Consider the following 16916-nt stretch of genomic DNA (forward strand, 5'->3'; position numbering starts at 1 on the left):
AGCAGATTGAATTTAAGCCTTCAACATTTGTGTTGAGTACAAGCAAAAGTTACCCTTGGGACAGTTACCTGATTTTAAATAGCCAAAATAGGCAACTACAGCCCAACAAGCCTCCCATCAGCAAATGTTTTTGGAAGAGAGATGGGAAGCAGAGCAGCAGGACCGTCGCTTGTGACAGCTGTGTGTATTTGGTTTGCTTTCATTTCCAGCTCGAGAATCCACGCTGCCTGGTCTGATGCCAGGGAAGCTGCTGGTGGTCCCGGCCAGCCACGATCAAAGGTTATGAAATGCCCCCACTAATGGCCTCAGAGCTCTCAGACAGTTGTCAGGAGACATTTTTTATTTGTTTTTTTTTCCCTGTAGGAAGACTAAACCAGAACTCCAAGTCCCGCGCTACAGTTTATAAATAATGATTTTAAAAAAGACACTGAAGAGAAAGGCTTCCAGTCTTAAGAAGATCCTGCACTGAGATAGATACTGAAGAGTCAACAAAAGGCCAGGATGGGATATGCAATGGGAAAACACAGCACTGACCGTTTCTCCTCTGGTACAACACAGAAGACTTTGCTCAGAGAGAGAGGAGCAGTTAAATACATATTGACAGATAACATTTTGCGTGACATCCATACAGGTTCGAACAGATGTCAATTTTTGTCCTTACAGAGCATTCATAATGCTGTTTTCCACCAGGAGAACATTACTGAACACCATACAGCAGCCTTGCTGAAACTGATCATTCCAGCCTAAGTGATCCTGACTCTCCTCTCCGCTGCTTGGATGCAAACAGTGACCTCCTACAATCCTGGTACAGCACAAGCTTGCACAGACACGCTGGCTGCATTTAATTCAGTCACACGGAAAATATCTGTACGATAGCTATGGAAATAGGTCCTGGAAGTGGAAAGAGGCAAAGCTATGCTGGAAAAGAGATAAAAAGAATACTGACGCTGTGCAAAGAATGGTGGGCTATTAGCAAAAGGTAAAAAAATATATAAATAATGTATTAAACAATACACATATTAAACAAGATTTCTAAACTAGCAAGGCCATGATACTATGCAATTCGACTGATAAGACACAGCTCTTTTTTTTTTTTAATTCCAAAGGCTGTCCAGAGCAAAGACAGCCCGGTGACCTTGTCAAAGAGAAGAAAAAAAGCTCCTCCCATCAGCCTTCCCTGCTAAACACTTAGAGCTTCTGAGGGCCCTTCCCTAATGAATCCGTCTGAATAGAAGGCAGCGAAACTGAAGAAAACTGCACAACAGTTCCCAAACAAAAAATCAGTCTCCAGCACTCAGCAGGTTGCTGTACGCTGTACAACACCCCATGTAAGCAGCTGTTAGCAAAGGGAGCAAGCAGCAAGCCCCCATGGCTGTGGCTCTTGGTATGTAGCATGTAGCAGACACAGTTAACATTTTGCTGTTTACCCGACAAAAATATAAAGCTGTCTCCCCAAATATAAACCCTGAATATCTTCACTTTCAGTTGCCCCAAGACTAACTGCAGGCAACTAGCTGAATCCTGTCAGTCACAGAAACAACAGATACCCAACATGATTTAAACTGCCTTGAGCCCACCTTTCCCTGTGCATTTAAGGAGTGGGTACAGTGTGCATCACATTTTCGGGCTCTGGCTCCCTCCGCTGCAGGGGCACTGAGGTTGAGAGGTAATTTTGTCAGGAACAGATTTCATCAGCCCACTGAACGAGCGGAAGGTTTGCTCCTGCCACCTAGCCATGTGCTGTGAGGAGATAATGCAGAAGCTTTCTATTTTTACTTTATCATAAGCAAGACAGGGCTGAGCAGCGCTGTGCTCTCCCTGGGATCCATGGGGAGGAAGCTCTCAGGGCTGCCACACTTTCCAGCACTAGCAGACAAGGGCCATGTGCAGTTACAAAGAGCAGACCTGCTCCAAATGTGGATTTTGATTATTTTTGTCCCTCCCCACATGCTTAAGACAAAGAAAAGCCAATTTTCACATTAAATACGAAAACCTCTGCACTTCATAAAGCGTTCTAGTCACTGCAAAATGACTGGAATGTATCTGACGGTTTACACCTGGAATTATTCTTTGGCTCTTCTGTTATATCCAGAAGACATACTGCACCCTGATTCTGTTCCTATATCAGCACTGGCTGAAATCCTAATGCTAACAGCACAGTTCCTCAGACACCGTACAGTACTGGAGACAAAGGGGACTTCAGTCCTCTACTGAAGATATATTTCTGAATATAGCAGTCCTTCAGCTGAAATAGCATCCCCAAGTCCCACAGTCCGCACAGGATCTTTGCACACCAAAACAGGCGTGAAATGGAAGGAGATGCCTTCTCTGTGCCAATGCACCACTGGCTCATCTGGATTTAAGGATATTTTGGAAGGTGCGTCTATCTGGGAGGTCACAAACTCCAGAGGAGCCTTAAGAAAGACTTTGCTGGTATCGATGGTTTCAGTCGCACAGGCCTGCACCCCTGCCGCTCTGGCTCCGGCAGCCACGGCAGCCACCTGGTTGCCCCAGTGCCCATCCACTGTGGCAAGGATGTGGTAGGCCAGCGTGTGAAAGTGGATCCGTGTGAGATCCGAGGCCCGGTCCGCAATCTTCCCGTGCTCCTTCAGGATCCAGAAGAGGATGTCGCTGACGGCACCCACATCAGGGACACCATTCCAGGAAGCCAGGGAGGCGTGGGGACCAGAGGCTGACTGTGTGAGGAAGAGCAGCTCCTGCTCGTTCAGACCAATGGAGTTCACCAGGGGAAAGACCTGCTAACAGGAACACGGGAACAGGAATTTTTCTCTCAGGGAGAGATCAGACTGCGTTCTCCTCCATTCTACAGAAGTGCATTACAGTCTGCTGACTATTGTACATTTTGTGCAATTAATTTTCTAGACACACTTCAAGGAGTAATCAAGTATCAAATCCACATGAAACATTCCTAAGACTGGGATTAGAACCACGTCAGCTTTGACAGCGGACCATCAGGACTTGCAAGAAGGAAGGACTGCAGGAAATTGAATTTTTTTGAAATTAAAAAGCTCAAATTTAAATCCTTATTCTTCCCTAGAAATCTGCAGTCCTGCTAAATCTAAACCAACTGAAGGTACTTGTACCTGTGGAGTTGTGAGTGTTCTCCTTCGTCATCTATCCCTATGGCTGCCAAACATCTTCACAGCAGAGAATAGAGCCCATGCTATGTCTACGTGGAAAGCTTGAATAGTTGCTGAATAAGCTCAGATCTGCAAAAAACTCTACTCCATGGTGAAGATGACCTGATAATCAACCAGTGAAACTTCCAAGGAGACCATACTCTGTGAGCTGAAGAAAACAGATCTGTCCTCCACTAAGCCCCAAGTCACTGCATTGAGCTGTTAACATCAGCAGAGAAAAATCAAATTGTTCAGAATGCGTCAGCTGGCATTAAACCCACATTCTTAATTTTTCATCAAAGGGACAGGCCTAATTTCAAGTTTTCTCTATTTATCTACCAGTCTATCAGTCACATCTATCTACTATCTATCAGTCTATGTACTATCTATCAGTCACAGTACACTGTGATACTAAAGAAAAGGAAACTGGTAAAAAGAGCATGTCCTCTCATTTTTGTTACCTGATGCACAATGTTGCTCATAAAGTCCTGATCAGTCATACTGGCCAGCTCCAGGTGTATAGGAATGTCAGTAGGAATGTCAGAGATGGAGGCTACTGCCTGCAGAGGCAAAGGAAAAAACATCTAAAACGTATTCCTGCTAAAGGGAATAAGAACAACTTTGAACAACCTGTATTCCAGAGCAGTTCCAGAGCAGGAAAACTGATTCTAACCCTAATCTACCCCCAGCTCAGCACTTTTCTAACAGACTAATTCAGAAACATCAGAAGTCGGAAACAGCCACAAAACAGTTGATGTTAGAAGAGAAAAAAGACTAGCTTATTGTATGGAGAAGGGCACTCAGGTGTAAGACAGGCAAAGATTTCTAAATGAAAAAAACTTGACATAGCTCCTGTGGGGTCAAAAGTGGATGCTGCCATTTGGGTTGTCTAAGAGAAAACACTTAAAGAAGTCTTGATTATAACTTTGATCATCTTAGTATGTGGAACAGAAAAAGTGCAATTAGCCACTACGTAGGCTCCAAGAACGATGTCAGTCTGCCCAGCCAGCCAGTCAGAGCACTAACAGAGAACTTTTTTGCTGTAGACAACCCACAGAACCCAACAAGATCAGACTGCTGCCATTCTTACTGTTTGCATTCTTCTTTTAGCATGCAGAGACTTGAAGATGTGGCCTACTTACAACTTCACGCCTGGGAAACTAAAAGTTTGCTGGGGTGCATTTGTTGGAATGGAAGTAAAGGAGATGCTGGTGTTTAAGTGTCTTACCTCCATAAGTCGTCTGTGTCGCATCTCCTTGCTCTGGCCTTCCATCATGTGAAGTCCTGAAAGCACCACAAGATCAGGCTGAAACTCCTCCAAGCTGGACACGAACACTTCCAGCATATTTAGGGCACCATTTGATAAGTCATGGGAGAAGATAAAACGGTTGGCGTTGGGTGCCTTCACTTGCCCCCACTCTTCACCTAGGGTGCAGCAATGAGGAACATTCAGAAAGGAAGCAAATCAGACTATGTATCTAGAGATTATTTTGGGGGATATCCTACTGGAATCTGGAAGCATGATTTCCCAACTAACAGCTACTGCCAGCACAATTACACCTCCATGTCTGCTTAGGATATATAATTCAACAAAGTGCAAAGTATACTTCATTTCTGTAGGTATAGCACAGGAGAATACAGAACCAAAGGGATGGGAGCACAGCAGCATGAGACAGTATTTACAGTAACTGCATTACAAAGAAATAAAGTTTCAAAGGAGCGTAAGATGTCTGTTCACCTACCACAGCTCCCTGCAGCGGAAGGAATTACCAGATTAGCCCACTGACAGCTGCCAGCACTGATAACTTAGACGGTCCTTTTGGAATTAATTGATTCAAAAAAACCCACAACAACAAATCAACAAACTTTAAAACCAGGAATATCTTTGTGATGTCCAGGGTTCCCACCTAACATTCAGCCTTTGGCAAGGTACCTGCTTGATACTCCAGGATAAGATGGAACTCATCTCTTTCCTGCATGGATTCAGGTGGCACGACTACACTGTCATCTAGTAGTTCATGGAGCTTGGGACCAACTGGGCCACAAAGGAGGATCTAGAAAACAAGAAAACCAATCAAGGATCCCCTGCCAGTATTTCAGTCTGTAGAAGCAGCCGTTTTATTCTGTATAAAGCCACTCCATGTATGCACCAGTCCCAAATGTGTTGATCTCTTCCCAGCAGTTGCTGATGAGTGAGACAGCTCTCATACAGGAAAATGTATTCCCTTCTGTGTTTGGTTGTTCACTTTACAGAAATCTTGACTTAAGCCATCACAGCTTTAGAACCAAGCTCTGTTCACTCTTCCAGCCTCACCGTGAAGATCTTACACCAATCTCATTCAAACAATGTGGTCTCCACATGACCACCTGAAAAGAGAAACCCACTTCTACTAGAACAATCGAGCAAAAATTGAGAGGATTAGGATGACACAGGAATTCATATTTGTTTTATTAGAGGGAAGATGAAGACGAAAGCCAACAACTCAAAGGGAGCAATAAACTAGAAACCATTTCCTAGACAACAGATTTAAAATATTAAACAAACCAGCTGTGCTTTTCAGTCTATAAGGCCAATGACGTGTTCCGCTGTCCCCTAAGAAACAGGTGCAAGATCTCCCAAATCTACAGGTACGTACTTTCAGCCTCATTAAAGATGAACAAATAACGAAAAATTCTTGGAACACTTACCTTCAGATCTGGATTTGCTGCAAGCTTCTGACCAATGAGAGCAGCATTGCCTCCAACGTAAAGCTGTAAAACATAAGGGCAGGTATGGGCATTGCCCTGCTTTGATAGCTTTACACATGCTTAGTCACTCAAGATTTTAGCATTTCAGAAAACATCCCAGCATTAGAAAATTTAGCAAAGCTCACTGTGGCTGATGGCAAAATGATTCTACAGTTCACTGTCAGATGTCAACAACTTAAATGTTCTCTGGTTTTTTTAAATCTAAGTACCTGTCCTCAGGTAAAGCACAACCCTCTAAGGAATCAATTAATATGTAACAAACATTCCCTTCTATATCTGTGCGAGTTTTCAGTGTTTTGTTTTTAATCAGTAAAGCAAACTAGCAATCATTTTAAAATTACAACAATATTTCATCCAGTTTGCAGTCAGGGTTAGAACTGCTATGTGTGCCCACACGATGTGAGCAGAACTGTGGCAGCTTCTTCTACATTAAGCAGTTTGGGGCAATGAGCTAACTGTCAAACAGGTAACAAGTAGATTCAGAAGACCCAGTATAATCACAGCAAAAGAACTTTGCTTCTGGAAAGGGAGGCTTCAGGAAAATTACTTTTTTCTTTTCATCACCCCTACTTCTAGAGAGAATTTAAACCCTGCATCGAAGTGCTGAAGCTAATCGGAGTGCCCCTAACACTTCCATGTATTTTCCTGCTTTCTGCCTCATTACAAGACATTAGAACCTCTTTGATATCATCAACCCCATCTGGCTCCTGTGAAACGTAAAATTATCTCCAGTACTATTCATACAGAGCCATCTTGGATGAACATTTCGGTTTGAAAAACGCAAGCAAAGCATGGGCTATTCAGAGTCCTCCTAGAAGCTATGTTAAGGCACATAAGAGAATAAGAGGTGATTTGAGACAGCCAGCATGGCTTCACCAAGGGCAGATCGTGCCTGACCAATCTGGTGGCCTTCTATGATGGAGTTACGGCTTCGGTGGATGGGGGAAGGGCGGTGGATGTCATCTACCTGGACTTCTGCAAGGCCTTTGACACGGTCCCTCACCACATCCTGCTCTCTAAATTGGAGAGGTGTGGATTTGAAGGATAGACTATTCAGTGGATTAGGAATTGGCTGCCTGGACACAGCCAAAGGGTTGTGATCAATGGGTCTCCACCAAAGGGTGGAGGCTGGTCACAAGTGGTGTCCCTCAGGGGTTGGTCTTGGGACCGGTGCTCTTCAACATCTTTATCAATGACACAGATAGTGGCATCGAGTGCACCCTTGGCAAGTTTGCGGATGACACCAAGCTGAGTGGTGCAGTCGATATGTTGGAAGGAAGGGAAGCCATCCAGAGGGACCTGGACAGGCTGGAGAAGTGGGCCCATGAAAACCTAATGAGGTTCAGTAAGGCCAAGTGCAGGGTGCTGCGTTGGGTTGGGGCAATCCCAAGTACTTATACAGACTGGGGGAAGATCTCCTTGAGAGCAGCGCTGCGGAGAAGGACTTGGGGGTCCTGGTAGATGAGAAGCTGGACATGAGCCAGCAGTGTGCGCTTGCAGCCCGGAAGGCCAACTGTGTTCTGGGCTGCATTAAAGGGGTGGCCAGAAGGGAGAGGGAGGTGATTGTCCCCCTTTACTTGGCTCTTGTGAGGCTCCATCTGCAGTACTGTGTCCAGGCCTGGGGTCCCCAGCACAGGAAGGACGTGGAGCTTTTGGAGTGGGTCCAGAGGAGAGCCACTGAGATGATCAGAGGGCTGGAGCACCTCTCCTGTGAGGAAAGGTTGAGGGAACTGGGCTTGTTCAGCTTGGAGAAGAGAAGGCTCCAGGGAGACCTCATCGTGGCCTTCCAGTACTTGAAGGGAACGTATAAACAGGAGGGGGGACGGTTGTTTACGAGGGTGGACAGTGATAGGACAAGGGGGAATGGTTTTAAACTGAGACAGGGGAGGTTTAGGTTGGATATTAGGAGGAAGTTTTTCCCCCAGAGGGTGGTGACGCACTGGAACAGGTTGCCCAAGGAGGCTGTGGATGCTCCATCCCTGGAGGCATTCAAGGCCAGGCTGGATGTGGCTCTGGGCAGCCTGGTCTGCTGGTTGGTGACCCTGCACATAGCAGGAGGGTTGAAATGAGATGGTCATTGTGGTCCTTTTCAACCCAGGCCATTCTATGTTCTATGATACTTAGTGCAGAGTTCTGTTCTCAGCTATAGCATAGTTTTTTCCCTAAATGACTTGTGCTCTCCCTAGGGAGAATAGAAATCATCAGTGATGCAGAACATAAGAAACAAGCTTCTCAAACCTTACCTTCACAGGCAATACATACCTGTGCACCAGGGTGCTCTGAGGCAGTCTGTGCGATGTGATGGAAGGACTCTGCATCGCTGAAGAAGCGTTCGGCAGCCGCTCCTTTCTCCATGAAGTGAGTGAATGCTTCTCTCAGGTCCTGTCTGGAGTTCAGGACATCGTGATTTTTTCCCGACCCAGGTTTAAGACCAAGTGCCTCCAACAACTTCACACCAGAAAGAACCACGTCAACGCAGGCATTGACTCTAAAACAGAGAAGGAAAATGCATACATGGAAACCACTGTGCGCAGGGGAACTTGTAAGACAATACAATGACATCACTTCCCAGCCAGCGAGGTCTGCTGTGAGTTCTGGGAAGCCCTCAGGAAAAACAACCGACCAAATGAGGAAAGCAAGAACACAGATATATGAGTTTCCTGCAGTTCTGTACTTTGGTACTCTCCTCTTGATGTGTTTTAACAGTGCTCGAGCACAGGGCCAATGAAACAGGTCTCTAACATTCCAATGAATTAAAACAAGAAAGCATAAGCTGCTTATGTTCAGTGCTGGCTGTGTATGTTCTAATCTGTTTTACACTTCATTTGCTGTCCGAGGCTTGCTCAAAAAAGATCAGGCACAATAATAATAGAATTTTTAACTTTTAATTCCTAGAACAAAGATATTTTTATTGTCCTAGTTCTGGTTTAAGACCTGCAGGTAATTCAGAACTGTTAAAAAACAAAGCTGAAAGTATTTATATCTACCCATGAACCTCCTGAATTTCAACTACTGCTAACAAAAAGCAAAGCCACATATATGAACAGCCCATACCTGGGCCAGTTCTGTTTACAAGAAGTCAAGAGAGACACTTCAGTTGAAACACTTAAAGACTTCCAACTTCCAAGAACCACCCTGAATTTCCACAGATAGCTTGCCTCCTCCTCTCAAACGGAAGAAAAGAAGAATTCAGCATCATCTGGGAAGTTATAAGAGCTGACTTAGAAGACATAGATGAAATGACACCTGCGGCACAAGCCTTCCAGTCCCCACAAATTACAAATTACAGCGATTTAAGCACAGCGAGTCAAATTCAAAGAGAACAGGAAAGTTTCTGGGCTGGAACCAGGCCTCCAGGAAACATCTAGCATGCATTACTTGTGTATTTCAGGGCAAAATTATGAGCACTTGTTTCTGTTCCTGGGTTTCAGAGAGATACTGATATAAGCAAGATATTTACTAAGCTCACATGAGCAGTTACTATAGCATTTTCTGGGGCTGTGCAGCCTGTAGAGGAGAAGGCTCTGGGGAGACATGAAAGTGGCCTTTCAGCATCTAAATGGGCTGTAAGAAAGAAGGGGACAGACTCTTTAGCAGGGTCTGCTGTGATAACACAAGGGGAAATAGTTTCACACTACAGGAGGGGAGACTTACTTTGAATGTAAGGAAAAAGTTTTTTACACTAAAAGCAGTGAGGCGCTGGCACAGGTTGCCCAGAAGGGCGGTGGTGCCTCGTCCCTGCAGACACCAAGGTCGGGCTGGGAGGCTCTGAGCACCTGATGTGCTGTGTGTGAGGGGGCGTTGGACTGATGGCCATTAAGGGTCCCTTCTACCTCAAATGATTCTGTGGTTCTGGAACTGTTCTTAAGTGTGCTTTCCCCTACAATTCTGTGGTTCTGTTCCTCTGTCCCATGCTTTCAGGGATCATGCAACAGGGATCCAAACAATCTTCAAAGCTTTCCCGAGATCTCCAACCTACTCAGCATCCGTCCACAACACTCTGAATACCAATGCCTCCTTGCATACCCGCTCAAAACACATGGCCATTCCTCCTTGTCGGTGACCTTTGATGCATGACTTGGTCCCAGCACAGCAAGGCTGCATCGTACAGAATAAAGGACATGAAAAACCTCAAGGGTTTTCAGTGCAGCATGTAACACACTTCATACTAGAACAGAAATCCTCTGCGCTGTGCATTGCCTGGTACGCTAAAGAGAGAAAAATCCCCTCGCCGAGCAGAGAAAAGCAAAGAAGCAATAAGCATCAATGGCGTTTTAGCCACAGTCTCACTGCAGCAAAAGGTCAGCAATCTCATGTTTTAATGATCATTAAAGACGCAAGGGGACATAAACCAAGTAACAGTTCTTTCAAGTGAGACGCTTCTAATCATCTTCCAGCTGTCTTCCCTCTCCCTCCTCTGCTAACACACTTCTTGCTTTCAATAAACTCCCCTAACAGCAGGAATGTGCTACTAATGAACTGCTTCTGCTGGTGAACTTTGAGGCCCTGGGTGTCTGGTGTGGGCATCTGTTTTATATATATATAAATATATATATATAAATATATATATATACACATACACAATCAGTCCCTTTAAGGCAAAGAAGCAAGGAACAAACTGAAGGTAATTGTCTCTTCCAGTGAAGGTATGGTGAAAGAGAAGAAGGCATGAGATATTGAAAAAACTATCTGCAACATATTCAGGGAAGAAAGTCTGTATCAACCATAACACAAGAGCATGACAGACTCTTAACACTGTATCAGCTCTGCATCAATTATGCTGTATAACTTTTTCCAACACTTGAAGGCTGAACCTCATGGTCAAAGACAAGTTATTCTGTCACGTCCTTCTACTTAAAAGAAAATTAGTCAAGTGCAATATATATTACCAAGGTTAATGGTCAGATTTAAACCCAGCTTTTCAGATCGATGTGACATTCCTGAACTTTCCCCAACCCTCTTTCTTTGCAGGTTAAAAAGAGTGCTGGACTTCACCACGCACACACAGGTGTTTTAATGTCCACTGTTCTTTCCTATCCTCTTCCCTCTCTCATTTCTTCCCTTTGATTCCATTCACAGAATTATAAGGGCTGGAAGGCACCTCTAGAGATCATTGAGACCAACCCCCTGCTAAAGCAGCTTCCCTTCAGCAGCTTGCACAGGTAGGCATCCAGGCAAGTCTTAAGCATCTCCAAAGAACAAGACTCCACCACCTCTCTGGGCAGGCTGTTCCAGTGCTCTGTCACTGTGACAGTAAATAAGTTCTTCCTTGTGTTAGTATGGAACTTCCTGTGTTTTAAGTTTGTGCCCGCTGCCCCTTGTCCTATTGTTGCACACTGCCAAAAAGAGCCTGGCCCCACCTGACTTCTGCCTTTAGATATAAGCACTAACCAGATCCCCTTCAGCCTTCTCTTCCCCAGGCTGAACAGCCCCACGTCTCTCAGCCTTTCCTCACACAGGAGATGTTCCAGGCCCCCAGGCATCCCCTACTACACTCTTTCTAGAAAATCTCTGTTTTTGGAACTGGGGAGCCTAGAACTGGACCCAGCACTCCAGATCTGGCCTCACCAGGGTAGAACAAAAGGAAGATCACCTCCCTCGACCTGCTGGCCACGTTCTTATTGCACTCCAGGGTACCACTGGTCTTCTTCTTCCCATCTCTACCTTCGTGAGAAGGCCTCGCTCCGTCCAACCAACCACCTCACACCTCGTCACTGCCCCCAGCCCTCCGCCGCTCCTGTTCTCTGGGGAACGATCTGCTCTCTCCCAGTCACCCTCCCTGTACACACCATTTTGCAGACAGCGAACCGGGGCGAGCCGCCCCGAGTCACAGCGCGCAGCCCGCACCGCCCAGCGGCCCGCTCAGCTCAGCTCAGCGCAGCGCACCGCAGCGGGCAGCGGCCGCGTCCGCCCCACTCCGCTCAGCGTTGCTCCGCTCAGCGATGCTCCGCCTGCCGCTCGAGGCCCGCGCACACACGCACTCCCGGTGACCTACCCGACGGCGACGCGCCCCCAGCCCCGCGCCGGGCGGACGATGGCCGCCTGCCAAGCCGCTACCATGCGGCTCTCCAGGGAGCCGGCGCGGCTCAGCCCGCCCAGCAGAGAGGCGGAGAGGTGCTGTAGGACGGAAGGGGGCAGCTGGGGGCCCAGCAGGCAAAGGTAGCCCAGTGCCAGGGCCAGCAGGCCCACGCACACAGATCGCTGCCACATCGCGCGGCCCTTCCCCCGCCACGTCTGAGGGGGAGGAAGGCGGGAGGGAAGGACGCGGGGGCCTTCCTTACGCCGCCTCCGTAGCGCCCCGCCCCCGCCGGGCCCCGGCTGTCGTAAAGCCGCTTCGGGAATCGGGGCGGGCTCTACGCGAAGTGCGCAGTCTCCCTACGCTGTTTGCGTACCGTGGTGAGGTGCGGCTGCGCTGCGGGCGCGGCTGAGCTACGGGAATAAGCGGGAAGAGCGAGCGCGGCGGTGCTTCGTGAGGGGAAATGGCGGGAGGAGCAGCTCCCTCACGGCCGTCAGGGCCTCCTCAGGGCGTTCTGGGGCCGTCCGGCCTGGGGGAGCCTGGGCCCCGTCCGCGGGGAGCGAGTGCTGTGGTGTGGAGACCGAGGGGCCTGTGGAGAGCGCTGTCCTAGTGCCCTTGTAAGGGCTTGGTTCTCACAGGGCTGAGTCCCGCGGGTGGAGCTGCGCTCGTTTTCACCTTCCTCACGCCGCCCTTCCTCCTCTGTCCCTCGTTGCCCAGCACCTCTTTGGGTTCATGGGCCGTATTTCTGCTCGGTGTTCATCCTTTTCCTCAGTGGCGCAGCTCACGATCTCAGCCCTCCCCGCCGGGCTCCGCACGGAGCGCTGCCCGTGTTGGAAGCAGAGCTGTAAGAGGAGAGAGGCGGCCCTCCGTGAGCGGAGATTGCCGGGCTGCTGGAAGCGGCAGAAACATCAGCTCTGAGGCTGCCGACGAAACGTGCGGGAGTTTGACAGCTGCGTGCCGCGGTGCGTTGGCTGAGGGCTGATAATTCCCTTACTCAGCCCTGTGTTGTGAATGATTGTCACTTTCTCCAACTCCGACAAAACAAACAGTAAAGGAAACGGGGTGGCAGAAGGCTTTTTGGGTTTTGTCAGCGGGCCTTTCCATTTCACTAGTTTACCCTTTTTCCCTTTGGCCCTTTTCCTGCTCCTCTATGTGCTATAAAATCTTGCTGCCGTATCCCTGGGCTCCCCAGGTGCAGCCCTTGGTTAATGCTGCGCTGCTGGAGGACTCAGCCAACACCGCAGGAGCCCCTCACTGCTCAGTGCAATCAGGTCTTCACCTGTGGGAGCGTGTGTATTTATAGGCTTGTCACAGAACATCATAATTAGAGTGCCCATAAGGCACCTGCAGCGCTGACACAGCTCAGGGACTCCGTGATTAGTGCTGTGCTATCAGAGGGTCGGGCAGCAAGCAGATAACCCATCTAATAGTGTAATACGTCAGGGAATTAGCCGTGATTCCAATTTGGGGTGGTTGGTTTTTCATCTGATGCTAATGCTGTGTTCTGTGTTGCTGCCCTGAAGCCTAAGTTGTATTTTTTGTTCCCAGAACAGGTACACTTTCCACGTTAAACCTGCCTGGGAGGAACCAGTGCTGTTTGGTCTCTGCAAACTGCTGACGTTCCGGCTCTGTGACCAGTTTTGTCAGTGGACTTGAATGAGGCTGCAAAGGTAATTGAAAGATTTGTTTTATGATCTTGATTCCTGCTGACAACAAGAAGAAAAGTTCCCTTACTGAACCTGTTCAGTTACCGAGCTAATGAGCAGTTTTGGTTCACACTTGTTTCAAGCTAACACAGATCTAGATTTGCCTGGAAAAGGTAATTTAGAGTTGAAACCGTCAGCTCCCAACCAAAACGCAGCACCTTATTCTTGTCCCTTGAGCCACCCAGCATCCCACAAACTGTAGTTAGAGGTGATGGGGAGGGGCACAGTGCTGCTGGATTCACACAGTGATTCAGAATTGAGTAGGAAAGTATTAAATACCTGTTTATTTCTCATTTGGGGCTGTGTGTTATTTTGAAGGTGTGATGCAATGATTTTAAGAACTTTTGTGGAACACCTCTACAGTTATTCTGCATTTCTTCTTCCTGATTATATGAAGTAATTTGTATAAGCAGTCCTTTTCTTGACATGGTTTCATGGTATGAGCTGCTTGTGACTTGGAGGGGGTGTACAACAAAGGCAGTTTTAATCAGTTTTCAGTTACTGGAAACTGAATTTGCTCCCTTTAGCAAAAGGAAAAAAAAGTGAGGGGGGAACTTCCTCTGCAGGAGGCAGACAAACAAGTAGGCAAATGCTTCTTTTGAAAATTAGCTATGGAGAGTTGCACACAGAGCATGTGCTCTCAGCAGCCACTCAGTGCTCACAAACCTTTATGCACGAGTTTCTTAATGACCTTACTGAGTTTGCTTTTCTGATCACAGGCTCAGTTTTGAGACATGGGGGTTTGCCAGAATCTTATTAGGCAGGAAGTGAGAGGAAAGGAGATGAGGATAGGCAAGCAGGGAGGGGTGAAAGCCAGGGCTTTGAGTTCCCAAAGGAACTGTGGAGAACTGTTTTTTCTAGCTTGAACTCGCAAGCAATTGTTTTTACTCCTGATTAAGTTGAATTTACATATTCAAATAGAGTCATTCCTTTTGACCTACTTTGGCCAGCTTAAAGTGCAGGCATGTGCACAATGTGGAAAGGAGTTCTTCTCAAACTATGAATTCCTTTATTGTTGTTGGGATTGGTCATGCATATCTTTAATGCCTGGGACTGAATCTTTAGCTGCACCTAATAAACATTAGGTAGCACTCAAGGCAGGATTTACATTGCAGATGGCTGCAGTGCTGTTGCCTCCTGTGGCAGCCAACAGTCCCATCATATTACTGCATCTCTGCGCTCCCTAAGCTTCCTGAAGTCAATTATTCAGGTGTTGTCTGTGTGTTCTCTGAGATCAAACGTTCCCCTGAAATCCCACACCCTCCTGTCTTTGATTGCAGGCCTTGTTTAATCTGAATTTGAAAGTCATTAGAGCAGCAACCATATATCTGTCCAAACTCGTGGAATTACTGTGGATGTTTCTGATGCTTGACCTGTGACATTTAGTGGGAGCCAGTAACAGAATACATGAGCATGGTTGCTTGCTGCTAGAGGAGTAGGTAAAAGTGGAAAATAGGCTTTTTGGGTGGGTCCTCGTAATGGCCTGGAAAATTCAGAAGAAAGTTTGCACTGAGCCGTGCAGATGAGCAGAGGAACTCCAATTAAAATACAGACTCTGTGCTGTGCTCAGAAATTGGACAGCATTCCCCATCTCAGCTCTGCCAACATATCTCAGCCCTGGACTTGAGCACCCACTGCTTCTCTGCTCCATAACACACGCTCAGCTTGGCCACCGCATCTCAATCTTGATCTGTAACATCTCCTGCTGTTCCAATTCTGGGGCCTTTTTGAGCAGAAAATACCATCTCTCTCCTAAATTGTGCCAAATTGCTTGGTTTTGGCCACAGAACTAATTTTCACTTGTCACCTAACGGGGTACCTAGAGACTTTCATCTAGCAATGTCAGTGCCAGAGGAAAAAGAACATGAGAATACCCAGCCCCCTGCTAAGTCCCCTAATTATATAGTGATGTGTTAATAACAAACACGCTTTCATGTCTTGGCAGTTGCAAAACACTCATCAGTAGTGCAGCGCTTCAGAACTAGAGTCACACAGGAAAGATGCAAGTCCCCATTTAAATTACTTAATTAGGACAAGCATTGTCTGTACCCAGGATTAGGGTTTGGAAGAAATGCTAGTGTGAAGCTGTCAGATGCCAGTTGTTTGGGTGTTCTACAGAATCTGAATCACCACATAAGAGCCTCACTGTTGCAGAAGCAATCTTTCTGTGCAGAGAATTTTTCTTCCCACTCTGCCTCATGATTATAAATCTGTCTTATTTGGAGGCCTTGCCATCTTTTTTTTGAACTCAGCAGTGGGGGGTGGAACGGCTTCCATCTTGGCTGATGCATCAGGGCTGGAGCTGGGAACATCCAGATCCAAAATTATGTGCTGCTTTCAGTTTGAGCCAAATTGCTGGGTTTTGCAGCACTGATGGCTCACACCCTGTGGTGATGAGCCTGCTTTCCAGCAGAAGGCCCAGGAGTTGGACCAAGAGTGAACCACCAAGTGTGCTGGTAACTACCCTGAGCAATTTGAGTTCTTAGCAGTGGCAGCCTATGCACAGGAAGTATTGCCCTCTTACTGGAGAAAATGATCCAGATCATCAGAAATTGAGGGATTAAACCCTTTAGCAGAAGAAGACAGGTTAGGAAATTATCAAGGAATATATGAGAATAATTTGATTTGAGCAAGTCTTGACTTGCAGGTATGAGACAACCAGGGGATCAGGCCCAACCTGCACAGGTTCATGAAAGGCAGCTGCTGCTTGGCCAACCTCACTGCCTTCTGTGACCAAGTGACCTGCCTCATGAATGAGGCTGTGGATGTAATCTACCTATATTTCAGGAAAGCCTTTGGCTCTGTCTCCCACAGCACTCTCCTGCAGAAGTTGCAGACCATGGCCTGCACAGGTGTACTCTTTGCTGGGTGAGGAATTGGCTGAAGGGATGAAACAGAGAGTGGTGGCAAATGGAGTTAAATCCAGCTGGTGACTGGTCATGAGCTGTGCTCCTCAGGGGTCAGTACTGGGGCAGACCCTGCTTGATACTTCTATTGGTGATCTGGGTGAGGAGACTGAGTGCACCCTCACTAAGTTTGCAGATGACACCAAGTTGGGAGGAAGTGTTGATGCGCCTGAGGGCAGGAATGCCCTACAGAGGAATCTGGACAGGCTGCGTCGATTGGTTGAGGCCAATGGGATGAGCTTCAACAAGACCAAGGGCCAGGTCCTACACTTTGGCCACAACAACCCTGTGTATCGCTACAGGCTTGGGGCAGAGTGGCTGGCAAGCAGTGTGGAGGAAAATATTCTGGGGCTGCTGGTCGATGCTCACCTGAACGTGAGCTGGCAGTGTGCCCAGGTAA

At 47.3% G+C, this 16916-nt stretch overlaps 2 protein-coding genes across 28 annotated transcripts in view; one reads left to right on the forward strand and one right to left on the reverse strand.

Annotated features, from left to right (window-relative positions):
• Positions 1 to 325: 325 nt before the first annotated feature.
• ADPGK (ADP dependent glucokinase) lies at positions 326 to 12124 on the reverse strand. Of its 4 annotated transcripts, none has more exons than NM_001293210.2 (7): positions 11884 to 12124; positions 8151 to 8376; positions 5829 to 5891; positions 5074 to 5194; positions 4369 to 4565; positions 3602 to 3700; positions 326 to 2756 (listed from the first exon to the last, which is right to left on the reverse strand). In NM_001293210.2, exons 1-7 carry the CDS (start codon positions 12096 to 12098, stop codon positions 2208 to 2210), a joined length of 1470 nt encoding a protein of 489 aa, NP_001280139.1. In that variant the 5' UTR covers positions 12099 to 12124; the 3' UTR covers positions 326 to 2207. The 4 variants fall into 4 exon arrangements, with proteins under 4 accessions (NP_001280139.1, XP_004943715.1, XP_040562188.1 ...); XM_004943658.5 differs by having other exon boundaries at positions 326 to 2759; XM_040706254.2 differs by having other exon boundaries at positions 8943 to 11985.
• A 64-nt stretch (positions 12125 to 12188) lies between these two features.
• NEO1 (neogenin 1) overlaps positions 12189 to 16916 on the forward strand; it is a 279790-nt gene continuing 275062 nt past the window's right edge. For 22 of the 24 annotated variants that reach the window (XM_040706582.2, XM_046898900.1, XM_046898908.1 and 19 more), the window contains exons 1-2: positions 12189 to 12866; positions 13453 to 13574. The gene's annotated coding sequence lies outside the window, so the exon portion shown is untranslated. The remainder of the gene's footprint in view (positions 12867 to 13452; positions 13575 to 16916) is intronic. The other 2 variants (XM_046898899.1, XM_046898906.1) reach the window with 1 other exon arrangement.

The sequence above is a fragment of the Gallus gallus genome, chromosome 10 (genome assembly GCF_016699485.2).
Source record: "Gallus gallus isolate bGalGal1 chromosome 10, bGalGal1.mat.broiler.GRCg7b, whole genome shotgun sequence".
Classification (NCBI taxonomy): domain Eukaryota; kingdom Metazoa; phylum Chordata; class Aves; order Galliformes; family Phasianidae; genus Gallus; species Gallus gallus.